The sequence below is a fragment of the Simochromis diagramma genome, unplaced genomic scaffold, assembly GCF_900408965.1.
Source record: "Simochromis diagramma unplaced genomic scaffold, fSimDia1.1 OVJJ01000079.1, whole genome shotgun sequence".
NCBI lineage: Eukaryota > Metazoa > Chordata > Actinopteri > Cichliformes > Cichlidae > Simochromis > Simochromis diagramma.
This window is the reverse complement of record NW_024387075.1, coordinates 5,576,258-5,602,636: the sequence shown is the minus strand read 5'-3', so window position 1 is coordinate 5,602,636 and position 26,379 is coordinate 5,576,258. Positions and strand designations below refer to the sequence as shown.

At 39.6% G+C, this 26,379-nt stretch overlaps 2 protein-coding genes across 2 annotated transcripts; both read right to left on the bottom strand.

Moving 5' to 3' along the window:
• Window positions 1-1,148: 1,148 nt before the first annotated feature.
• On the bottom strand, window positions 1,149-17,574 carry secisbp2l (SECIS binding protein 2-like). The gene is made up of 18 exons (XM_040045434.1): window positions 17,218-17,574; window positions 14,256-14,449; window positions 12,877-13,204; window positions 12,620-12,758; window positions 11,817-12,040; window positions 11,129-11,153; window positions 10,864-10,979; window positions 10,437-10,541; window positions 10,219-10,329; window positions 9,448-9,615; window positions 9,142-9,283; window positions 8,010-8,185; window positions 7,796-7,928; window positions 7,525-7,687; window positions 6,606-6,826; window positions 4,521-4,675; window positions 4,176-4,395; window positions 1,149-3,726 (listed from the first exon to the last, which is right to left on the bottom strand). Exons 1-18 carry the CDS (start codon window positions 17,236-17,238, stop codon window positions 3,131-3,133), a joined length of 3,237 nt encoding a protein of 1,078 aa, XP_039901368.1. The 5' UTR covers window positions 17,239-17,574; the 3' UTR covers window positions 1,149-3,130.
• Window positions 17,575-17,686: 112 nt separating this feature from the next.
• Window positions 17,687-25,480, bottom strand: cops2 (COP9 signalosome subunit 2). The gene is made up of 13 exons (XM_040045439.1): window positions 25,318-25,480; window positions 24,726-24,839; window positions 24,547-24,624; window positions 24,332-24,457; window positions 24,149-24,238; window positions 23,986-24,063; window positions 23,542-23,716; window positions 23,236-23,414; window positions 22,770-22,822; window positions 20,384-20,481; window positions 20,218-20,300; window positions 19,277-19,335; window positions 17,687-18,200 (listed from the first exon to the last, which is right to left on the bottom strand). The coding sequence occupies exons 1-13, from the start codon at window positions 25,369-25,371 to the stop codon at window positions 18,056-18,058; spliced, it is 1,332 nt and encodes a 443-aa protein (XP_039901373.1). The 5' UTR covers window positions 25,372-25,480; the 3' UTR covers window positions 17,687-18,055.
• Between the last annotated feature and the right edge of the window lie 899 nt (window positions 25,481-26,379).

The following is a 26,379-nucleotide window of genomic DNA, read 5'->3' as shown; positions in this document are numbered from 1 at the left end:
CAGGCGCCATTTAAACAGTGTTTTACATACTGGTATTATTCCTGATTGAAAGATTGTCTTTCAGATTGCAGCAGTGCAGCCATACTCTCAAATTCCACAGTAAAAGCATTTTAAACCATGGAGCTTTACCTTTTTCCCATAAAATAATAATTACACACCACTAGCTATTGTCAAAGAGTATGCAATATTGAAATCTGAGTGATGTCTATGGCAGAGTTTTGTCCCTTCCTAGTGGCCGTTTATTAAAACTACAATCTATATGATGTTGCTACCACTTTTTTCAGTAATCAGCTGGTCTGTTAACTATAAGCTCGGAGCTGCTTTGTTTGGTAGCTCTGTTCAGCTGCACATTTACGGCAACCACCACGCTGCAGCAAATCAGTGTAGCTCTAGGGTTTGGAGAGAATGATCTTAAAAAGAGAAAATCAGAATCAGAATACTTTGTTTCCTAGGGGAAATACCCAGCGAACGGCAGTTCAGTGGGAGAAAATACTTATTTATGTCAGAAGAGAATGGCCAGACTGCTTTGGGCTGAGAAAAATTCAAATTACTACTCATTACAACCAAGGTATGCAGAAGAGCATCTCTGAATGCACAACATATTGAACCCTGAAGCAGCTGAAGAGCACACCACATGCAGCGTTCGTGAGCTACAGGTTACACAGGCTCACCAAAATTTGACAAGATTGGAAAAATGTTGCCTTCTCTCATGAGTCTCACTTTCTTGCATCAACAGTTCAAGCTGGTGGTGGTGTAATGTTTTGTTTTAGGTGTCATTGAAACACAACAGTCTACTTGAGTGTTTCTGCTAACAAGTCCATCCCTTTACGACCACAAGAGCAAAATCACTTTTATTATGAAACTCATAGCGAATCAATTCTGTTGTTCCTTTTCAGCTCTTGTGCAGTGTTTTGATTCATTTGGCATTCATTTTAACTTTTAACTAATCTAATTTCTAGACTTTTTCATCTTTTATTGGTTTAAAACTTATTGTTTGGTTCTTTTAACCTTGTTATTGTGATCATTTTTCTTTCTTTGTGGGGGATCTTCAGGCTGCATGTGTTTATGAAAGAACACACATTTGGCTCTTTATAAATAAACCCAAATTAGGTTGACAATGGAGAGAAGATGAGGCAACAGTCAGAAGATTTTCTTAAACAACATTTTAATGATGTTAATCATCAGTCCATAGGTTAAGAGTGACAACAGGGTAATGAGAAACAGCCTCTAACAATGCTGTTAATGATGTACAGTCTTAAGGAGACCATCTTAAATATCCATGTAAAGATGAGGAACACGCTGAAAAAAGTACTTCATTGAACCATTTTTTTTTTCTTTGTTCACATTAGTTACAAGACCTTTACCAGTACTGTATTTACATAGTGCAAAAAACACATTTGCTGTCAAATAACATACTTTAAACACTTTGATGGAAGTCATACCAAAAAAATGCCTACACAGCGTACCTTGAATCAAACTAGAAATACTTTCAAAATCCCAAGTATGATATTCAGTACACCGTCGCATCCCATCTCCACATTGCATACAGCCTGACGTACTGCATCATTAACGACGGGCCAACACCTCTCCATGATTCACGATCGAATACTTTTATCTAATTGGATTCCAACTATTACAATGTTTAACCCACCAAATGGCTTGAAGAACAGGATGATTGTATTTTTTAATACAATGCAAAATCAAAATCTCCTTTGTACAATTATATTTACAAAGGCATGTGCATGACTTGGTGATGACTTATTTAACTAGCGGTAGTGAAGCACTGAGGGTTTTAGTTTTAATCAAATGTTGTTTGAGGGGGGGGGCAAAGACAAATTTCTTTAGTTCACATGTTTGTCTTCCAGCATCCAGTTTCCCAATTATTTCATGAAGCTGTAAACTACACACACAGGCTCAGTGCTTTACTATTGAGAAAGTAACAACCAAGTTGTGTCTCTCATAATTTACTAGGGAAAATGTACTTTCGGGATTGATTAAAGATCTCAGTGTTGATGATAATGATGCTGGGAACCTTGGTAAGAGACGGCTTGAGAGCCCCGCCATCAGAGAACACGAGTGAGTGGAAAAAAAACAGGAGCATTTTTCTTTGTTTTGTTTTTTTTATGAAGCATGGACAGCATCTAGGAACTAGGACTCCATTCAGAGGAAAACAAACCCCAAATAATTTGACAATAGGCAAGATCAATATGACAAAACATTACATATTGTAGTAGAACCACCTAGACAAGGTTATATTCACAAAGCTTGATTTGCTTCTTAGAAGTTAAGTAATTTAAATCATCTGAATACAGAATGAGACACTTATTTATTTAAACATTAAAAAACACAGACAACTGATGCGCGGGAGTGGTTTTGGTACAAAGACAGAACCCCTGACACTGTAATATTCGGTGATGAAAGCTAATTGCCAACTAAGCAGTTATAAAGAAACGCCCTCTCTCTCTTTCCTCCTGGAGCAGCGAGGTGAAATTAAACACACAAACACACACATTATTTACATAGCTAAAGCCAAAGGACAGAGCAAAATAAATGCAAACTGTGCCTCCAAAGCGCACACGCAAACACACAAATACTTGCAGAGCTGAAAACCCTCCGAGCTCTGAATAAAGTTAAGATGTGAGTTGAAAGGTTCCAACCTTCCTCCTCTGTGAGCTGCAGACACCAGCTCAACGCCACTGAGCGCTCATCGCTCGCTCCCACAAATGTTCCCGACTCTGAAAGAGTTCAGCTGTGGAGGAGGGAACGCTCCACCCTATATTCAAGTGTTGCAGGTTATGGGGCCAAAAAAAAAAATGAAAAGAAAAATAAAGAGGGCATCCTTTTAAAATCATCAGATGAGTTTTGGTGTGAATCTATAACCCTCAGACTTTGTTAGCTGTTTGGTCTGTGACTCTGTGTGGTTTTACGTTGGTCAGTTTCTCTGTAATGTGTGTGTGTGTGTGTGTGTGTGTGTGTGTGTGTGTGTGTGTGTGAGTGAGAGAGCATTGGTCAGCTGGGTGGATACCTGAGATTATGACTTGTGTCAGGGGCTAGACACAAAGGAGGAGGGCTGCTGGTTGCTGTGAAGAGGGATGTGTGAGAGGGAGGGAATGTACGTGTGTAAGTGATTTCAACCAGTGGGCTTTTTAGCCTCCGCTTGTTCTTTGCCTTCCATCTTTGTCTTTGTGATCTCTGCTGAATCAAGGTCCTCATCATCCTCACTCTGTACCCTCTCTTCTCCATCCTCTTCCTCCTCCTCTTCAGTACTTTCTTGGCTCTTTCCCAGCTGGAGGTTTTCCAGGGTCTTGGACACCCAGGATTCAATGCGGCTGCTCAGAGTGGGCACTTCTACAGAAATGGGTTCAGGAGTGTAGTCCTCCTCCTCATCCTCCTCTTCCTCAGCCTCCTCCAACATCCCAGGAACCAGGGTGGAAGTGGTGGAAGTGATGGATGAGTTCAGCGGCCCCCTGCAGCTTCCATCCAACGAGCCTGTCTCTGTGCTCTGCTGAGAGGCCAGCTCCAGCCTGTCGTCAGCTCGGACCTCATCTCTCTCTGGAGCTGGAGCCCTGGGCTGGGGAACGGTAGCGCCAAGAGGGGCGGTGTTGTTGGTAACTGGCGGGGCCTGACTGTCTCTCTGGGTGCCTGTTAAGGGTGAAGGGCGACTCAGCTCGCTGTCTACAGGCTCTGGGGCATCAGAAGTCTCCATCATGCTCCTCCAATTGGTCTCTGAAGGAAAAATACAACCACATGGTCCATTTTCTCAGATCACCAACATTACAGGTGAGGAAAGTAACTCAATAAACTACACAATATCTTAAAAACATTACACCAGTGGTCCCCAACCTTTCACATGTTTGAGTTGTTAATACTTCCAAATAGAACTATCTGAATTTTATTCAGGAAAAAAGTCTAAATTAATGAAAAGTCGAAGAAAACAACCATATTTCTCTAAACCTTAGTGTTGCCTACCTTGTTTCCCCATTAATCATCTCACCATCCCCAGGATTTATCCACAGAAAATTCTGTTCGACCTTTAAACCTAGGTTTGTAACAACTAGTATACTGTACATTTAGATAAACAGAACTCTACTCCAACCAGCTACTACTGCCAAAGAGGTTCTTTGATAACACTGATAACATAAAACAAATAGTAAAGAAACAGAAACAGGGCTTACCATATTCCTTTTCATTAACCTCTGAGATGGGCTCAGAGAAGATGGAGCAAAAGGAGATGGCTGAAGCAGCAGAGTGGTTGCGGGAATGCCCCATGTGATGAGGGACCTTCTTGTCATTCTTCAGAGCCTCCTCAGCCTGCTCCTGCTCCAGAGCGGACACCATGTCCTTGTAGGCCTTCCTAGCCTCTTCGGTTAAAGAAACTAAATGGTTGAAGAGTCCCTGAGAAAGGCATTTAAAAAAAACAACAAACAAACAAACAAACAAAAAGATACAGAGAGCTCATCATCATCACCAACTTGGGCAGATTATGTGGATAAAGGTTTAAAATGACATGAGTGTCCTACCTCAGCTCCAGAATAGTTGAAAATGCCCACAACACTAACGGGCACCAGCTTGTTGACACAGCGTCCGAGAGCTTTTCTGCCCAAGGCGAACACAAATGGGATCTCCTGCTCCCTGGCCATCGCAATTACATTGTATAAAGCTTCATCCAAACCACCTGCAGCACAGAAAAACAATCAGTGACTCAAATGTATCACACTTGGGAAGAAGAGAAAACTAAACAAAACAAAAAAAACCAACACACACACACACACACACACACACACACACACACACACACACACACACACACACACACACACACACACACACACACACACACACACTACACACACAAAACATTTGGAGCTCCCACAGTGACATGAGTGACGATCACGGGTTAATACACCGTGGTAAAATCAATAAAATATGCACACAGTACAATGCATGGATTTTTAAATATAAATGTATTTTGCCAGAAACACCAGAATCTTTAAAGCTCACAAAACAATTTCAACAACCGCCAGATAGCTAAAACAGCAAACAATTAAAGAGCAGGTAAACAGACTCTGCGCAAAAACGTAAACACAAAGCGCAGACTCCCCCGGTCACACAACGGCACATACGCGGACATGCCGTCGGGTGGTGAAAGACGATATCTCACAGATTCCCAAACTGCACGTTTTGTTACTCTCTGACCAAAATTCACTGAACCAGCAGCAGAAGAAAACCAAAACTACACGTCATGTTTGAAAAACATTGTCATGTATATTCCCTCTTACTTTTGCCATTTTACTTCCACCATGAGAACAATCACACTTCCTCCTCTCTCTCACTTGACTTCAAGACCAGATTCCCATCAAAGATCTGTTTGCTTTTTAAGGTCAAGTCTACTTTTGTGTTCAGTGTTGGTTTTTTTTTTTTGTTTTTTTTACCCCGACAAGAAAGCCTAATTTCTGCTGTTCAGTACTGAAGAAATGTAAACTTTTACAAATTATGCCAAATCACAAAGCACTTTGCTGTGTCTCTAATAAAACATTAATAAAACCTCTGTAACTTTGCTCTGCTTCACTTCCTTCCATTTTTGATCTACTGCAGAATATTTTCAAGGTGCTTATCTGCTATAAAAAGCCTGGCCAGGAAAATCTCCTTCATATTTTTTGGTTTTATCCTCAATTACTCTGACACAAAGGCATCTGCTGTGATGCTTGCACCTCTGATTAAGTCTAACAAGTGTCAGCTCTGCTTTTGTACATACAAACTCGGTGTAAACGATCTAATTGCAAAGAAATAGTCAAATAATTTGGAAGTAAATATTTTTAATTTACAAGGTTTAGATAGTACAAGTCCAAGACAAATGCTCATAATTCTGATTTTTCTGACTGTCCGAGTCAAAATCGAATAGAATAAAATGAAATCGAGACCTTGTGAATCAGAATTGAATTAGTTGTAGAAATCAGTGATGATAACCTGCCCTAATTAGATCTCAAAAAATACAATGAATCTAAAGCAGATAAACTGGCTTTCATATAATAATAACTGCAGAGCTTGCCCAGTATGGCCAGCAGGAAATGACATATCTTGTGGCCATGCATTACTAACATGTGGCTATGTGCATTTGATCTTATGGTCACACATTACTACATTACTTGTGGTAATGCAATAGTACCTCTAATATCTTGTGGCAACAAAATAACCACATTGGCCTAGCAAACACAGGTACTGCATTCCCCTTCTTAAATCCATTTTTGGTTGAGCTTCGTCATTGCTCAGTTAGTGTGTGAGCTGTTTAGTGCTAAATAAGTAGTATAGTTTTTTTATATAGCTTTTTTTATCATTTATTTTTTGTTGTTTCTGAAAATGACTCTATTAGGCCACAAACAGTGAATTAAAACAGGCCGGAGAGCTAAAATATGAAAACTGCTGTAATGGTCCTTAAAAACAGACATTTCTCTGTTAGCTGCAACATGTGACTGATTTCCAATTGCAACATAAATATATTAACAAATAATCATATGAACTCAAACCTATTGGCAGCTCAGCTGGTCAGACCTTAGACAATATGACCTAATATGGCTTGATGCTGGAGGTAGTACTGCAATAATCACCTTTGGCCTGAATCTTCTCACAGTTGGGAGAGATGATGACACACTTAATCTTATGAAGCTTCATGTGCTTGGTGACCTCTCTGAGACCCATGACCAGGCGACGCTTGGATTTAGCCTTGGTCGGATCCTTCTGGTAGACTCTCTCCTGGAAGCGAACCAGTTCCTGTAGCAGCAAAGTCACGCTCTCGTCGATCTCTTTGCTCAGCACTTGGTTACAGTACCTGCAGAAGAGGGAGGGAGAAAGAAAGAAAATGACAATAAAATGCTAAACCTTCTTTTAATTGTAACAGTTAATTGAAGAGTGTCTTATGGCTAACAAAAAAGGACTAGGAGATATCTACTTGGGACTAACTTATGTCCTACAAGGCTTTAAATGACTTTCAAAGTTTATGCAGCTCTTCATGACAGCTTTGTTTGCCTCTTTGTTCATGATGCTTATGCTACTATACTTTGCTACTGGAAGTTCTACTGGTGTGGTCTGAGGAACAAGTGTCCTGGGGTCATAGCTGAGAGGAGGAGCGTGGCTACAGAGGCCTTTTGAAGACTTAAAAGCTAAATCTGTTCTAGACGAGTGGGTTGGCACAATAGGCCCACATCAGGGGCCAGAGAGAGACAATGCTGTATTTGTGACCGCTGGCATACATTTTTGCCGAGAGAGGACAATGCGCTCGGCATCTGTGCCATACTCTACAATTCTTTATTGTACAGATCCGCCCTTAAAAACACCCGATAACATTCAGAGTATGCGTCTTACAAGCCGAGGCTCTGTGATTTTTGAGTGGGGCAAGTATTTGCTTTACTAACCAGTTTTGTTACCACACTGGGTTTTTGCAGACATTCCAGGCATTTCTTACTAAAGGTCTGCTCCATTCGATAGTCACAGTTTTTCAGTTCACGCGGGGTAATAGTGAGCACTTACTCTCTGAAACGTCGGCTGTGGATCTTTGTGATGGCATTTGAAGCCATGGGACTTCCGATACCCGAGCTGGCAGGAGAACCTTGGGACACTGGGGTGATGCTGTAAGGAGAGTTCTGACTGGCTGGGGAAAGGGATGTATCACTGGGCACACTCAGACCATTTTCTGGATCACAAAAAACAGACCACAAATAAGAATGAGGAACTTTATAACGGATTAAAAAAAGAAAAGCGTGGGTACTGAATTACTTCACTTCTTGGTAATGACACTGACCTTCCTGAGAAGCAGGCTCTTGCGTAAGATCATCAGTAAAATGTAGACACTCATCCCCATGTTCGTCATGACTTGATGACTCTTGTTCTGCACATGGCTTCCCTTTCTTCCCCTCACGTTCCTTCAAAATAATCTACATAAACAAAGAGAAAAAATAATGTCTAACACAAAGGTACTTAAAGAGAACTTTAATATACTTTCTTAAATTATTAACCTTCTTCAGGGCTGTTGGTCGTTTGACTTTGGGGATCTCTCTCTCCTTCCCTCTCTTTATACGAGGTGCAGTGGAGTCCAAGGCATTATGCGGGGTCGAGTGCGACTGCTGATGACCCCTCAACATAGACGGCACACTGGTAAAGCCTGAGCTGTGGAAGGGAGTAGTTGTTCCAACTGCAGACAAAGAGAATGAAATCTAAGTCTATGTAGATGTGTGTGAACATAGGGGTCGTGATGTTTGGTTCAAGGCTGCATGACAAATCAAATTTTTATCTTGATCACGATTTTTGCTTCCTGCAATTACATGAACATGAGCAGGTGGGCAACATTTAAATTCCATGTTCTGCCAATTAAAAAAAATGCAAAGCAAATTAAGTGCTGCCTAACTTCGACCACATGCCAATCACAGCTGCTCCCCACTGTGTGCAGCTTGAAGTTTCCTGCACTTTATGCACAGCAGAAGGCAAAGAGCTTGTAACTCAAAGCAGCCAGTTGCTACATAGTTGTTAAATGGAGTACTTCAGATTTATCCTGCAAACTGCCTGAAAACACACGACAAACTGCAGTAGAATTAATGCCAAAGATCCATGTCCACTAAGAACAGTAACAAATGCTTTAGGAAAGACGTTTCCTCTCGTGCTGTATGCAAAACATCACAGGATATAAAAGGGATCTCATGGCTGTTGAATGCTTTGCTGCGTATGTTCACATCCATCATGTGGGTATAATTAATGGAATGAAAGAGTTCATCTTACTTTCCTGCTAAGATTCATTTAGAAAGATCAACAGGAATACACTGTAATGGTGAAAGCAGTGTCCTGACTTCATTCTGAAGCGTTTTTTTTTTTTCTTCTAAGAGATGCTCTTGAACAAAATAATCGTAAATGTAATTTTGGCCATAATTGTGCAGCCCTGGTTTGTCTGGACACAGAGGTAACAGTCAGTTACAGTTACCAAGCCAGCAAGACAAATTCTGCAGCATTAGGCAACAATCACTACAAATCTACACAACCTACTACAAGCCTCAAAGTAAAGAGCTTACTTTTGATAGATTTAGCTTAAATCCTTATTTCCAATTTGTGTTGTAGGTTTTAAGACACTTTTTAACATATGATTAACTTTCCCGATACCTGTAAAAGACAGTGGCTTGGTATTGGTGAGTTGCCTGGCTTTCATAGCCTGCTGTTGCTTCTCCAAAGCTGCCAGCATGTCTCCCAGGTCAAGCTCCACAGAGGTTTTGCTCTTTTTCCCTGCTGCTTTGATAAAAGCTTCCTGTCAGATGACAAGAGACAAAAAGTACATAGAATTTTTAAAAGGTTAATTACAACTGAAGAATACCAGGTTTGTGTGCTAAAAATAATAATATAATATTTTAAGGCCATGAAGTGGTGAGTTCCAGCCTGTTCCAGCCCAGGGAACATAAGCAGAGTTCATACCTGTAGTTTCTTCTGCTCCATGCTGATTTCAGAATATTCCTGTGCAGTGGCCAAGGCAGCAGCAAGAGCCTTTTTCCTCTGGCTTTTGGCCCTCTTGGGAACAGAAGTGGTGATGGGGATGGGTGTCTGTACAATGTTGATAGGGGAGTTTTCTGGCAGATTTTCCAGCTGTTATGAAAGTAGATGCACACATTAGCAAAGATGCAAAGATTTCCCAATACAATATTTGGTGATTTGGCTGCATTGATACACAACCATCAGGGGACAACAACAACAAAATATCCAGCTGTCAGAAAACAATTTTTCCACCCTGTGTGTGATTTGGTCTTAACTGTACTCTCAATTTTTCCCCAATCATGTACAACTTCAATTATCAACTACATTTACACACTGAAAGACATAATGGTGTCACAACTGAGTGATGGTGAGTAGGAGGACACACCCCAAATGTTTGTACTTATTTAAGAAGGTGATGGGCACTGACACAAGTTAGATAAAGAAATCTTGCTGGACACTTTCTTATATACACAAAGTATGAAGTAATAGTTATCCATCTATATCAAAAAGTTTGCATTTCCTATTTGTTTTAATAAAAGAAAATTGCTTATTTAAATCACATTTAACTATTAATGTAGAAAAAGTAGAATGGCAAATCTGTTCATGTTTTATGTCAGGGATGGTATCACTGCCTGATATAAGAAGGACACATACACAGCCCTTATATTCAAATGATGGCACAGAGAACTGTGTTCAAAAGGGGTTTTGCCTTACCAGGTTTTTGGGCAGTTTAGGTTGCGTATGTGTCTGAGCTGGAGTTGATTCTGGTTTGTTGCTGCGGTGAGCGGCCCCACCAGAAGCAAGATCTGGAAACTCATCTTCATCCTAGCAAATCCACAGAAATCCATTTGGCACAAAATTCAAATTCTCTAAAAAAAAAAAGACATGTCATGGTAACAGTACTGAGATATTCACAGATAACACTCGCTCACCTCAAAGTAGAGGGGCTCTGGAGTGAGGTCTGTGCCTGCTACTGGCGGATGTCTTTGTTCCGACTGGTTGAGTGGCATACGCCCTTGACACCCACTGTGGTAATCCTGAAAGGCAGAAACAGAGGGTGAACACACCAGTCAGACAGGGTACCACTGGTATTCAACAAGTTTCTCAACCCCGGCCTATTTGTGTAGCTAGTATCAAAGGAGGGGAACTTGTTGGGAAAGGAGGCCAGAGCAAAAATAGCAAAATAAACTAATTCACACATATAGCTGACTCAGTATTTCAAGGCATCTAAAAATGGCAACAACAAAAAAAAAAAAAGAACGCTAATGATTTATGTAATTTTGAAACATGACAATTATTTCTCTTTAAAGTACGTTATGCTGAACAAGTCTGTCTCTGCTCCACTGGGATCTATTTTACCTGTGAGAAGTTTCTCTGCTCGGGATTCTTCCTCTGATCTGCTCTGTGAAACTGACCGTTTCTGTCCACCCAGGACTTTGAGGTAGCCTGAGATGCTACATTTACCCAGGTACCTGCTAGTAAATATAAAGGGGGGAAAAAGTATTTCTCATGCAAAAGGAGCACCTCCATCCTTTTTAATACAATAACTACAGGATACGTAATAAATATCAGTATAAAACACAAAGTGAAATTGAGCTCAGTAAATATCTTAGACCAAACTTACCAGTCATTACACCAGCCTCTACTCCCTATAACACACACAGACAAAAGAAAAAAAAAAGCTGAGCCATTTGTGTGTTTCACTACGTGGGCAAATTAATTTAAAGACTTTAGTACAGCTCCCTCATTGGTGTTAGCTCTGCTATGTACTTAAATTGGCTCTATTATAACTATAATAGCAAACATGAAAAAGAAATAAATGGACTAAAAGAGAAATTTGGAAATGTGGCACTTTATACTACATTATACTTTTATTATACTTTTTCCAAGTATAACAAAAACAAACCCTCTGATTCAAAGTGCCCTCAGCACCTTTACTATAAAATTGTAAATTAATTTAAGCTACATCTGATGAAAAATGTACATGCTACCTACCACTTTCGCTCATTAGTCCTTAGGCTTATGCAGCTTCTAGGCTGTGTGTTGCTCTAAAGCAATCATTTAAGTTCCACTCTAAGTACACATCAGAACATATTTTGACAGATATCACATTACTAAAGCTAGAGACACTGTAACTGACCTTTCGGTGTGACTTTAAAAATATTCAACTTCCTCTTCCCATCTTACATCTGTACAGCTTTGTTTATTTTATCCTTCACATGATTAGAGTTAAAAATATCCTTTGCTGATAAAATATATATTTCAAAGGTAAGTGTATTGGTTCTGGAGGACTTTGTCAGTAGGCAACATACCATGGGTGTTGCTGTGTTCTCTGCTGTTCTTTGCATCGCCCCGGTTCCCTGGTTATGTTTGGGGCTACAGTAGCCGCTATCACTGTCTATGTCGGCTTCACTTGCACCAGTCTCGTTGTAGCTTTCAGCTGGATGGGAAGCCCGTCTTCTCTTTGTTCGGTTTTTCCACAGCAGAGGACTTACTCGCTCGGCAGCACAACGCCCTGATACCTCACCTGGGAAATCTGAGGACAAGGTAGAGGAAACTTAGACCGTCAATGTAATAAAACTTCAGTCAACTTTACTCCGACCATCAATGTGACATTTTATTTTTATATGGTTAGAAAATCCCAGCTGTGGAGTCAAACTATTTAAACAGGCTTGTTAGCTCACTCAAGCAAAAGAAATATTGCTGACATACTTGTCTGCGAAAGGTTAACCTCTCTAACTAGAAAATCAGCATTCCACTTTTTTTTGTTTTTATTATTTTTTTTAGAAGCACAGACATCACCAACATCAACCTGTAGGACTAGACACAGCTCTTACTGGTATTGTGTCCTACTTCCTCGCTGACAGGAAAGAGTCTTGTTGTTACGTAAAGCAATCAACTCTAACAAAGTCTGGAATGTGTTCAACTTCAGCTTCCTTCAAGTGATAGGAAAAAAGGAACATGACTGACCTTAGTCATATTTGAACTCAGATTATTCAGTCTTCAGACTTAAAAGTCTTTCTTATTTGACATTGTTTATTGTTACATAAATCCTGCATACAGCCTGAGTGCTAGGAATTAAACATATCTTTAATTATAGCCGCAGTATTCGTACCAGTCTGCTGTGCTGCATCCACCAACATTACGGTTTTAGTCCTGCCATCCGGCCCTAAGGTGCACACCTCCTTCTGTACAGCTACACTCCTGGTTGGAGGCCGACGACCTCTTGTAGGCTGGCACACACCCAAATGTTGCTGTAGAACAAAGAAAGGGCATTCTCACAAAGTTGATAGAGATAAATGGGGGCAAACGTTTTAGTGTGGAATAACATCAGTAGAACAAAATCCAAATAAAGCTGTTGATCTTCTGCACCTTTGGGAGAACATTAGACCGGACCATGCCTCTCCCCCGCTGACTGGTCATTCCATACGCTGGCCCCAGTGCCATGGGTCTTTCACTGACATCTGCAGACACAGGACTGACCACTCCAGCTTGTACTGGACCTGGATAGGTGCCAGGGAAGGGCTGGTAGAAGCCCATCACAGGTGGGCATGGCGCAGGCATGATTTGGTAGTAAGCGTAGTCATTAGAGACAGGCGGCTGGGGAGAAGACAAGATTGGGTAGGCCAGGTATGGACCACCAGGGGTAGGATTAGGCTGCTGCCAGCGCAGCTCTCCTCCATTATACATGGGATGTTGCCTGTGGAGCAGCAGAAAAATGACATGTTGGATTATTACCAATATTACACCCTTTCAACTAAACGCAACCATGAAAATCGAGCATGTCTTCTCCACCACAGGGTTTTTGTGGAAAGCTGTCTAAAGCCAGCTAAAAATTTTCTGTAACAACTTAAACAGAACAATACTCCCTTCCCAGAGCACACTAAACAACAACATACAGTACGCCACAGAACATTGCATGTTAGCTAAATATCGGCAAATACTGAAATTTGTTTTATATACCAATGCATCTCTACTTTGTGGAATTTGTTTCCAGTGTTTAAAACGTGTCTTCGTTTTTTTAAAACATGTAGCACTGCTGGGACAACTGATTAATATGTCCTCTACAAAATAAGAGGGCTATAATGGAAAGGTTATCATATGTAATGCTGGTTTGTAAGAGAGTACATGCACAAAATACACAAATGGTGATAACGATCCAGTTGACATTTTCACAGCCAGCCTGCTATAGTGGGCATTTCCTTGCATTCAAATTGTAGGGAAGGAAACAAAAGAACGGATGTTCGCAGGATATAACAGATCACTCAGGACAAAGAAAGAGGGACTGGAAACACAGATTACCCCTCGATATAAACTCTCTAAAGCTATGGAGGTTTCCATTCATAATTAAACAGTCTTACAGTACAGAGCAATGTAATGGTTCACAATCAGCGCATTGTTTTAAGGATCTGATCAGCATCTCGTTTTGTGAAGCACAACATTGGGAATGAAATGTGTGTTTTTTTCAATGACTTTAGTGACAAAGAATAAATGAGTTACTCCAAAAATAGAAGTAGTGGCGAACAGTTTAGAAGAGAGCAGATTGTTCTTATGCAGTTCAAAAGTCACCAGACTTCCCACAATGCTACAGGGGGGGGACGATATTTCAACACTAGCAACACTGGAAAAATCCATAATTATCCTGAACTAGAACCACCAGTCCCATCAGCTCAGAGACAAGAGTTGGGGTTTCAGCCTTAAAGGTTTCAACCATTCCCAAATGTCCCCTCATTTTGGGAGAGTAACACTACCTGTTGGGTTGGTTCTCCTGGACAAAAGGGTAGCAGGTGATGAGGTAGCTTGGAATGGGAGTACTTTCCACCCCTCCACTGCCTCCGCCCCCTCCTCCACCTGCCTCGCCAGAAAGACTCATGCTGACTAGTGATCCGTCAAGACCTTTCTTCTGTGGGATGAACGGTTCCACTTCAGGTGAAAGCTTCACATTCTGCACAGAGATGAATGAAGAAAGATTAATGACAGATGCTGAGCAAAGCAGACAATATTTGGCTCCATGAGAAGACGTAAACATATCTCCACCTAAGATCTATTTGTCAAATTCTAACCAGTCACTGAGCCAGCTGATCACATTTTCCACACATGTAACTAAAGAGAGCAATGAATAACATTATTGTACTGTTATTGCAACCCCACACCTACTTGAGATAGCTGTAGAATGAAGCAACAGGCCATAACAATATAATCATGAAAACCCTTCTACCAGCAGACTAACCAGTGTTATGCGTTTTGTAGTAATCATAAACTATGCCACACATTTCCTCATACAGTTTCTGTTGATTTACAGTCTTAAAGAGCTAAAAAAACAAAACAAACAAAAAAAAACAAACAAACAGGAGGGCCTTAACACAAGGACATAAAACTTCATTGAGATCAGATATGACTTAACACCCAACTGGAAGGGAGACATACACAGAACACTTGCCGTTTATATGGTCGACTGAAGCCAAGAGGAGTTTGGAATATTTTTATGACACATTTATGTCATTTATAATGGGTGTTACCTAACTAGCAATGTCTATTCATTTTTATTTTTAGGGCAATCGCGATCATACATTCAAAGATAATGTTTGAGGCCTTGAACGTTACAATAATTTAAAAAAATTAAGCAAAATATAAGTTAACAGTTCAGTTCCAAACTCTCCTAAAAATGTTTCCTTTGCCATTTGTCTGGAAGTAATTTGCATTCAAAGTAGAAGTCAAAAACTTTACTTAATATCATGTCACCAAAGACGCTTTACAGCTTATTACATGCTCCTTAAATGCTCGTCTGACGAAATAAACAAACAAGAGGTCCTGGTGAAAAATAAGCAAAACACTAATGCCCTGAGGCCCCCCAAAAAACACTTGATTTGAAATAAATTTGATTAATATTAACAAAATGCAAAATATTAAGCAAAGCACTACGGACCAAATATAACTACCCCTCTTGTGCGTCATTAGTATTTCCTTTATTGTTTACAAGAGCCGGACACACCTCTGAGACCTTGGTCTAAGTTGCCATTTTGCAAAAGATGAAGAGAGGTGACAGGGTTCAGAGTACAAAGATGGCCCCTCACTTCTGTGAAACTGTGGTCGGGATGCATGAATGGAGTATCAGTGCAGCCAGGGGATGTCACAGACAGCTATTGTCTCCCACTGCTATTGTCTGTGGGTAGTTCCCACCTTTTCTTATGTAACCTATGGAGCTCATTAAATCTAAAGAGAGTTATGGTAAATGGAGCCTGCTCTGCCAGTTTGGTGACGATCACACAGCCATAAATGAAAGATTCTGAAACGATTAGACCCCCAGAGAACGGTAGCAATGTCCATGACCAGAACGATACTTCCCCCAGAGTTGAGAACTACAGCAGTAGGTCTAAATGTATGCGATTGCATACTATGGCTGACAGGATGATGTTACAGGATTAAGTTTGAGAGGATAAAGTAGGGACAGTACGACAGGATAAGCTAATTATCAGCCAAGCCACAATATGGAGGCCTTGTGTGCACTCTGGGTGAATCTTGCATTTTGAACAGTAGTAGAGAATCCAGCTAACAATGTGAAGGAAGACATAGCTGGTCAGAATTCATAGCTTGATTTAACCTCGTTTTTGAGATGGTTAATGCGTCAGCTGTGATTGAAAAAAGGGCAATGAGGTCAGACCCAGATGTGCATCCCTTGGGGATGATGGACTGGGGGGCTACTGATCTCACAAGCCTTTGTTTGTGCAAGCATTTATTCTCACACCAGCTGCTGTCAAACACCGGCAAACAGCATGCGATTGTGTGCTGAAACCAGGGTAGACAGCGAGAATGTTACACATAAATAAGGAGAGGAACATCATCAGCATTGTCACATGTATTTTCTTAGAAAAAAGGATCGCATTTGACCTGTCTCATCCAGAAAAATCACCAGGAGGGAGCGATTTTGATGCCAGGTTATTTTGAGAGACTGGCAACAAAAGCCTCCGAACAGAAAAGTCAACTTTCTGCATAGCTAACAGCGTCAGAGGAATGACAGACATGCAGAAGAACCAGACATTCCTCTGCTGACGATCCATGAAACCTCTCCGCCTCCCCGATGACAACAGCACTCATGCAAACATACCCACCTGACTGAAACCTTTTTCTGAAGTCTCGAAGAAATTACGATCACAATTACACAGTTAATTAAAAAAAGTACTGCTAGCGCCCACCTATCGCCTATCGCTCAGACTAAAATGACAAGCACCCTCAAAGAACAGCAAAGGTGTTAGCTTTAGTTAGCAAGCCGTGCTAACATTTAAGCAAGTCTGTCCATAACCACAGGAGTACTGCCACAGATATATTCCCAAGACAAAAAAAATGACCAGAAACAAAAATGCTGGAACAATAGAGAACAAACACACCGTGTGCTACCTTTAAAAAAAAATCGCCCTTAACGCTTTAAATGCCGTTAGCCGTTTTACTATTAGCTTCCTAGCCAAATAAGAGGAGTGCTTTTATTGCTGTCGCTTGACAAAACACCGAAGCTCATTGTAGCTTTAGTACGAATAATGACACCAAAAAGCTAATTTACGCAACGAAGCCATTTGAATTACACTATCGCTTTAAGAGCAATGCAAAAAGGATCCGAATTTTTGGGGCCTCGATATAAACTAACGTTATTTATCAATTTCTAAAGGCTAAAGCGTTAGCAACACTCCAAAAAAAACACCAATTTGAAATAAACTGTACCTTGTTGTCACTCGCGTCCATGTCAGTCACTGACGCCGCGCCAGACCGTCATCGACCACAGTGTGGACGTCAGGATTGAAGTATTTTTAATTTCTTCATTGTAAATATTAATAACCAACAGTCACTCACACCCAGTTTCTAAGCAGACCCCCACCGTTAACTGTTGCTGCTGCGTCAGCTAGCTGCGCTCTCAGCAGAGTAGCTGGTGTAGAGGAGCGGACTGCTGTCAGGGGGAAAATGGGTGTCACCTGGAACGGAAGCCGTTGAGGTCCAAAAAGTTTCAAGCGACTGGAAACCGTTTTACGTCACGAGCGCACAAAAATATCTTCAAAGGGGAAGTCAAAGTAACATGAAATAAAATGCTCATGAATCTCAATGCTAACAGTTTCAAAACCTTTATTTATTCAATTCTACTTGATCAAATTCCCAAAGCACAAAGTTTGTAGCTAGTCAAAGGCAGCTGAACTCATTTAGTGCTGAGAGAAATCTTTATTACCAACAGGCAACAGCATACATTAAAATACTGTGTACAGGTTTTCATACACATTTGGAGGTTTTGTTTCACAACTTAAGCAACTTTGTGTTGCACATGGAAGGATTTGCCAATTAGGAACACGGAAAACAAAAACAAGTGCCAGTGATTTCCTTTTATCAGCACAAAACAACACACTCTGAACACTGTCTTAAGAGTGCTGGAGGTCTTCTTGATATTGACGCATTCTCAAAGCCTGTGCTGTGCCTCTTGTCTCAGAGGATAAACTTGAAGGAGCACAGTAGCATAACTTTATGGATGTATTCAAACATGCCATTTCTCCTTGTCTCTTGATTTTACAGGCCATCATGTGAGCTTGCTAACAATGGCTTGGTTCAAGGAGTTCAGCTGATTTGTCCATTTGTCTAAAGCTGTGTAACGAGCCCCTCCTCTTTTCTGGTAGTCCAGTTCTAGTAGTTGGTTCACCTGGTCAATTCGTCCATGGATTGTGCTGTGAAGGAAAAGGAAAGAAAAGTATCAGTGTGTTTACAAGACTTCCACTTGATTTTATATAGGAGTTCAGTGGATTTTTAAAAAGTGCAGCACTAAAATGCAATTTTTATTTTTAAAAATACCATTACCGTGTAATACAATAAAAACACATAAGAAAATACAGAACACAAGACCAATCAGCGAGTGTAACTCCCCACCGAAGAGCAACGGCTATACTAAATATTTTGCTTTTATTACAATATGATGACATCACCCTGTTATGGCATCACTGTGACATCTTGTAGCGCATGAGAAAAAAATAAAACAGTTTTTTGTACAGCCCTCTCCATGCCTTGTCATGACTACCCTATATGGTTTCTTGAAATTTTTTTTTTTTCAAAGTCAACAATGACCTTGGGGCGCTAACAAGGTCCGTCAAGGTTCAAATACTTAAGCCAACATAGGTACTAATATCCTCCAAGACCCAGAATATTGTTGTTAATTGTGAGTAATATAACGTTTTTACTGATTTTCACATTGAACTTGAAACTGACCTGATTTCCACCTAAATTAAATCAGCTCATTATTGGAATCTAACATCACCCAAAATTTGATATCTTGCAAACTGTGGACACTAGATTACTAACAAATAGACAAACAGAGGAACAAGCAGAGGGAAGCGATTACATACGCCCTCCCTTCAGAGGCAGAATAACTGAGAAGACAAAGAAGCAAAACTTAAAGATTTCAGTTTTTGAAACCATATTTAGGAAAAGAAAATAATAACTGTGGTTTTTCTTTTCCCGATACTTTCAATCTTGTAGCAAAACCTTGCAGATGACAACAAGAAAATGACTAAAAATAAAAACATGCTGTGTGTTGTTTTCACATCTTGGCATGTCATTTACACAAGCATTTACGTAAGGTCACTGTTACAGTAAGACTAAATTAAACTGAAGATCTAACTGAAACTGTCTATTCATACCCGCCTTAATCCCTTATTGGCCAAAGGATGCAAAATATGAGGAAGTACATCTATCTACAGGAAGGATCTTTTTTCTGCTCAATTTCTCAGCACACATGTGAGAAGCTTACTTATCCAAGATGCACTGCACCAGCAAACTCTCCACGTCGCACACATCAATGTTCAGCTCCTGAAACACAAAGGAAGAAGTGAAGACCGATCCACTCAGATGCACGCCAGCAGTATACCTAAACATTCTGAATTATTAATAATTCCCCTACTTATGTGAAGATTATCAGTTTATCAGACACTTTAGCTCTCTTTTCTGTTTCAAACCAAACGTTGCTAATCAAGGTTGAAATAAACAGAGGAAATAAACCTACAATGTACATTTCAGTTCTTTTTTTTGTTTGAATTCACACTTTTACATATTATACCACAGAACCATACTATTTTAGTACTTCTTTCTGGAGATCCATTAATGTGATTATATACCTGTTGACTTCCATATGCTGATTTCATCAGGATAAAGTTATGTTGATGCCAAAACAGTATTTTATTTACTTCTGTTATACTTGATTCCATTAATCTTTAAAGACTGAAAGTACAGTGACAGACTGGGAAGGGAAACCAAATTTTCCTTTCAGTCAGAAACGTATGCCTCTCACCAAATCAGCTCCTTTCATCTGTGCCGGAATGACAGCTGCACATTCCAAGGCAATGATGTTAAACTAAAAGTAATGGAGCTTTTTTCACACCTGAGTCACATTTACACCTTTCTTCCCATAGTGTATACACTGTGTTCAGTTTTGAAAGCGAAGACTGCTAGACTGATAATAAAGAATGTGACGTATAACCAGAATCAACAACATTTCAACATGAGATTCTGTCTGAACATCATCTTTGTTCTGTACTCCACATTCAGCCTTTTCGTCTTGAATATGAGTGAATGCTTTTCAGTAGAACCCATTTAAAGTCTAAAAAAATTCAAATGAGCATAAATGGTTATCTAAAGAGGAAAGATTACAGACAGAGTCAATGTATGGGACAACTTTATTGCCCTTGGTCTTACCTTTGATATGAAAGGGATGTGTATTCTTGTGTATGGTTTGATGAGTTTAATAAGTACTTGAGTTCTAATATTGCGCAGGAGTTCTGCAACATAACATCACATAATCAGATACACTTTTCAAACTCATTCACTGAGCACGTGGACTGAAGTCACGTTCACCACTCACCCTCTATGTGCTCTCTGATGAAAGGGTCGTCCATTATGTTACTGTGATTTGTTTTCAGGATTTTCTCAAATTCAGTGATGTCATTGTTCTGGTAGGCGCTGAAAGGGAAAACAGTCACTGTTGTTTTACTGTATTTATGGTGTCCCCGTGACCCACACACAAACTCTCATCCTGAAAGCTGTCAAACACATTGCGAAAATGTTACATTTTTATGTAAACACTATTCTTATTGCAGTATTGAGCGTGCATTCCGAGCTTCTTGTTTATGTAATAAGTCTTAAATTTAATCGTAGAACACAAGATTGTGCCTGTTGTTTATGCAAACATGCAGACTAAAGAGTGTAAACAAGGAAGCAGAAGACCAGTAAAAGTTTCAGGAAGACAAAAAGAATATGGGTTGATCATTTATAAAAATCCTCTTACTGCTTTGCGAGCTGCTATGAATAAGCCTACTACCACTAATGTTGTTAATATATCACTGTTCAGGCTATAAAAAAAAACAATTACAACTAGCATGCAATTGCACAACTTAAATTATTAACCCACACACCCTAAGTAAACCTGAATAGAACGTGGGATTTTCGAGAAATGATTTTTATACATGATGTGCCTGGGACTGATGGCAATCTCTGCCAGTTAAAAGTCTCTTTTTGTGTTAAAGCTTGTTCTCTCCTTACAGACACGGTTTAGTGACGGAGCTGGAGACATTGTGCATAGAGTGATCATAGAGATCATTATGTAATAAAAACAATCTGGCCCTTAGCAGATAAATACAACTACTAAGGATCAGGTAGGTAAATATAACCTCAGATGAACTACAAAACAATACGTTCTACATTGTCATTATTTATTTAACAAAAACTAAATCAAAATGCAGAAGCAATGTCTGAGAAAAACTAAATACATCCTTACTATTTCCATAGAAATCCAGAAGGTAAGTAGGAGCATGTGCTGTGAATCAAATATGCTTGATTAACTGATTATTAGCAAGAGTGACCACTTCTATGAAAGCAGATGTTTTGGCAGTTTGGAGCATTTGGGTGTGTGTTAACACAACGCCAAGGAGGAAAGGCATCATCAATGATCTTTTGTGTTGCTGCTCATCCTATTGGGAAGGTTTCTAAGGCAATTTCCAAACAATATGAAGTCTGCCATACCACTGTTTTCACAAGTGGAAAAAATTCAAGACAAGTCTTTTCAAGAGTGAACATCCCAACAGGGTCAGACTGTGGAATGCTCAGAGATTTTGCAAAAAACATCCACGAGCTAGATCTCAGACTCTACAGGCCTCAGTTAACACGTTAAATGTCAAGGTTCATGACAGTATAATGAGGAAAAGACTGAACAAGTATAGCTTGTTTGGAAGATCTGCGAGGATAAAACATCTTCTCTTTATAAAGAACATGACAGCATAGCTTAGGTTTGCAAAAGTGAATCTGAGCAAACCACAAGACTTATGGAACAATATCCTTTGGCTAGAGGAGGCTAAGGTGGAGACCATAACAGAAAGCACCACCTTTTAAGAAAACCAAACACAGCATATCAGGAAAAACACCTCATATCAACTGTCAAGCACGGGGGCGGTCAGCTTGCCTTGCAAAGTGCCACGTGACCTGGGCACCTTGAAGTCATTTTATCAACAATGAACTCCTCTTTTTTTAAAAAAGCTTTGTTTTCCGCATACCGTTTTTGCATTTTGCCCTACTTTTTGTTAAATAAATGACGACACAGTATAATATGTCATACTTTATAGTTCATCTGATGTTCTATTTAACTCATTTTAAGACCCGTTCAGGACTAGATTATTCTTATTACTTGTATGTAATAACTTATAGCCCTTGTTAACTAGTACCGACTTAGAGTTTTCCATTAGGTGGTAGTACCTGTACCAGGTACTTTTTTTAAAACCTATTCAGCCAGGGTTCCAACTGATCTGAGGCAATCCAAAGATGTGACATCAACAGACTAGCCACCGATTGCCTAGTCAGTGATATCACTTAATGAGGCGTGACAGCATCTCGTTTATGAAAATCAAACCAGACATTTTTGAAACCCCACAACACAAGAAAAGGCTAAAAAATAAAACAACACCATGGTCCCCGTGTCTGACAAAAAGCAATACACCAACCAGAATATATACCATCACTGTTGCTGTGGTATTCCTGTTGCATACAAATGTCATCGAGGGACTTTCAGCTAAAGGAAATTGACCAAAACAGAGTAGAGTCGAGTTGCATTGAGTCGATCTGAGTAAGTACTAGCGGAAAAGGTGTTTTTTGGATTAAACAACACCTGCACTATTTTTTATGTTTAACAATTTGTGCGCTTAACTAACTTTGTGATGCATGCTGTACTATTAGTGAATAGAATATGAATGCATGCTTACCTTACTAAGTTTGTCATCGCTAGGATCTCTGGGTCATTTTTGTATGGTTTGGCCTTGGGGGGGAAAAAAGGACTTATTTGCAGCTTAAGCATAAAACATTATTCATTCATTAACAATGCATACGAATGTTACATGCACAAATCTGTGACTGATCAGTATTTAAAAATTTAGCCTTGCCTCAGATCATGCATACAAACAAATGAATCTGATAACAATATTAGCAGTTCGCACATTTCATGAATGCTTCAGTAATTCTGCATGTGCACTTTTTTCGTGTAAAAACAGTTCAACTTACAAATTAATGAATAGAATCCACTGGATGTCTTTTCAAAATAACAACAACAACAAACCCTGCAAAAACTTATGGCAACCAGCTAATCTGTGTGTTGTTTATATTACTAGATACACTCTATCACCATTTACGGAAAGCAAGCTTACAAAAAATTATAAAACAACTAATTCCCACCTCTTGAGAGTCAAAGGGGTTAATTCCAGACTTCATAAGCATGTTTGCTAAGACCAGATACTTCAGGCATGTCGTCCTTCGTGGGCTTCCAGACTCGTCGTAGTTTTTAAAGGCCTCAAAGAAGTCTGTGTGAGCTTTCTCAAACTCACCCTCCCTCAGATGCATCTTCCCACCACACTCTGGCCAGGACCACAACAAAAACAAGAAAGCAAAAACCACAAGTTATGCAGCAAAAAGCTTGACAATATATAGTGTAGCAGTTGCACATTAAACTATGTAACTGCTCTGTGAGCTACACCTTCATACCTCTAATAACTCCCATTATGAGTGGATGAGGAATGGCAGATTTAATATGAAGGGATTGCTCATACAAGGCTTTCAATTTCTTGTTGTTTTTCTGTGCTGTGTACATTTGGATCTCCAGAGCATAGATCTCCAACAGCTGCGTGCCTTTCTTTAGGTCATCCTCGCCATCATCTGTCTGTAGTTCATAAAAAAAAGAAGCAACCATTTATTAAATAATTACTATTGTGAAATATACATACGCTTCTAACATACCAGCAGCTTCATGATAACAAAAGTAGTGAATTAAGACTTATTTGACCTCTTAATTAAAAAATGGATATTATCTCAGCCTGAAGTAACCAGGCAACCACATTGCATTTAATTAGATCTACAAGACAATGCTGTGATAAAACCAAAGACATATATTCCATATTCTGCAAAATAAAGATTAACAGAACAAATTACCTGACAGGACTGGTGTAGTTGTCTAAGGATCTTTTGCAGTTTCCCATATTCTTCTCTTTCCAAGTACAGTTTCCCCAACTGAATTAAAAAATAAAGTCTGAACATTTATTTTACTAGAGAATTATTTAAGACTACCTGGAATCAGCAGGAAATCGTTGTATACCTTTGTATTAGTTTTGAACCACAGTCTGTCATTTTTTGCATCCTTCAAAGCCTCCAGTGTGGTTTCATAGAATTCCTGTAGCAAGTCCATCTAGTGACAAGAGAAGTAGATTTTAGAAAACACTGAACACGGTAAACGCTTCAAGTCCCCAAAACATATGCATGTCAAACAGTCTATCCACACCTGTTTGGAGGTAGAGATGTAGTCCAGAATGGAGTTGATGGACTTCTCTGAGTAGTTTCTGGTAACAGCACTTCTTATGTACGTGAGAAGCTGCTTGTACCTGTTCATCATCTCTGGAAAGTTTGTCTACAGAGTTGAGAAACACATTAAACCACCTCTCAATAATTTGTGGGGTAAGTGTAAAAGACAATGGTGAAAGGTTTTACAAAGTATACCAGCTTAAAGTTGATTTTGATCATCTGTTTAAGTGCTTTGAACCCCCATTCTCCTTTCTCTCCTTCTAGTTCCAGCACCTGAACACACCAAAGTCAACATACGTTAGTAAATTCCATTTTTAAGTAACTTGAATAGAGAGCTACAGAGAAGAAATTATTGTTCTGGCGTATGACTCCACCTTCTGGAAACTGCTGAGCGCTGCTTTGGGATCATCTTCCTTCAAGGCTTTGGAGTTATAGTACTGGTTCTCCAAGTCCACATTTGGCTCTGAATTGCTGTCCTCTGAGTATTCCTAAGTTTAAGTATACAAGAATGTAAAAACTTAGATCGCAAAAGTCACTTCAAACGTATAAAACGCATGTTCACCACAAACTCTCAGCAAGTTAACGCAAAAACTAAGCATGCCAGACCGCCTGTGAAAATATTCTATTAATATTAACCATGAGCTAATGTTAGCTATTGTCATGCTTGCTAGCTAGCCAGTTGACTTGATTTTCCTGACTGCAGTTCAAATCCAAATGACAGCTGGATACGCTTTAAACTACGTGTTTAAAGTATATTAATATCAGTTAGCAGCATATCAGCCAAAACCAACAATGGATAGCCAGCTAGGAAGCTAACCTTATTCATTCGCTGTCAACTTGGTGCTAGCCAGCAGGCTAACTAAAGCGCTAACATTAGCTAGCATGTACTGTCGGGACTTGTGTCAGCGCTCAGCGGACAAACGTTAACAATATTCAAGCAAGCAGAATAATTTTATTTATAAATACCAGGTCGTAATCTTCTTCATCATCGCACATAAAATCATCTTCCATGTCAGACATCTTGCTGGTGTTCCTTGTTGTTATTCACAGACAGACTACTGTAGCCCGGCCTGTGCTGTGTTTTGCAGCAGTGAGGTGATGGGTCGGGGCGGTAAGACGCAGGGTACACTTCCGTCTATAGATGGCGCTGTTGGATCACGACTGATACGTGAGGTTTCACGTGGACGTCATAACGTGACATGACAGTAAGATAATTTTTATAACAATGCTTTTGACTTGTTGACTAGATTTACTGTTAGTGGAAGAAAAGTACATTTACTCAAGTACTATGGTTAAACTGAAGTGTTTTGATTTCAAAGGCAAACCTTGTCACTAAGAATATGAAATTTATTATTTTAGATTTAAAAAAATCGAATTGGCCTTTAAGCGCACTAACATTGTACTAATACTAATGTAGTATTTGAAAAAGTGTACTTTTTTCAAATAAGTACAATGTATAATGTACTTTTTTTCAGCTAGTTAACATCCACTTAAATTCTATCTGTGTTTGTTAGAGTTCAGTTAGCTCTGTGAATCAAGTTCACGGCAACAGGATTTCGTGACTCCTCAACACTCTTGGCTGCCACACAAAGAGCCTGTTGGCAGCATGTCTTCCCGCTTTAGCCTCTCTGTCTCACTCTGGGGGTCATTCCACATTGAACCATGTGAAAGATTTTATTTCTGAACTGATTTAGTTCAAGTTGCAAACATTTACGCAATCATCTTCCTGTGTCATCAAGTTATGTGTCATAAGTTTATTTAAAAAAAAAAATCCTGATGAGTGTGGGTGAAAAACTAAAGTCGATCATCCTGCGCAGTCAGGTTGGCCATAATATTTACAATGTCCAGACATGAATCACTAACATCAATACTAGAGGAAAGAAAGTTAAAGTCACAGACTGACTAAGTTTTAAAGTATCAAAAAGGTTCATATTTATACTCCATATGCAAATGTATGTGTATTAATGTGCCATAGTTGGGCACTATCCCCGGTCATTTATCATGGAAGGCAGTCATTGCATTTTCTAT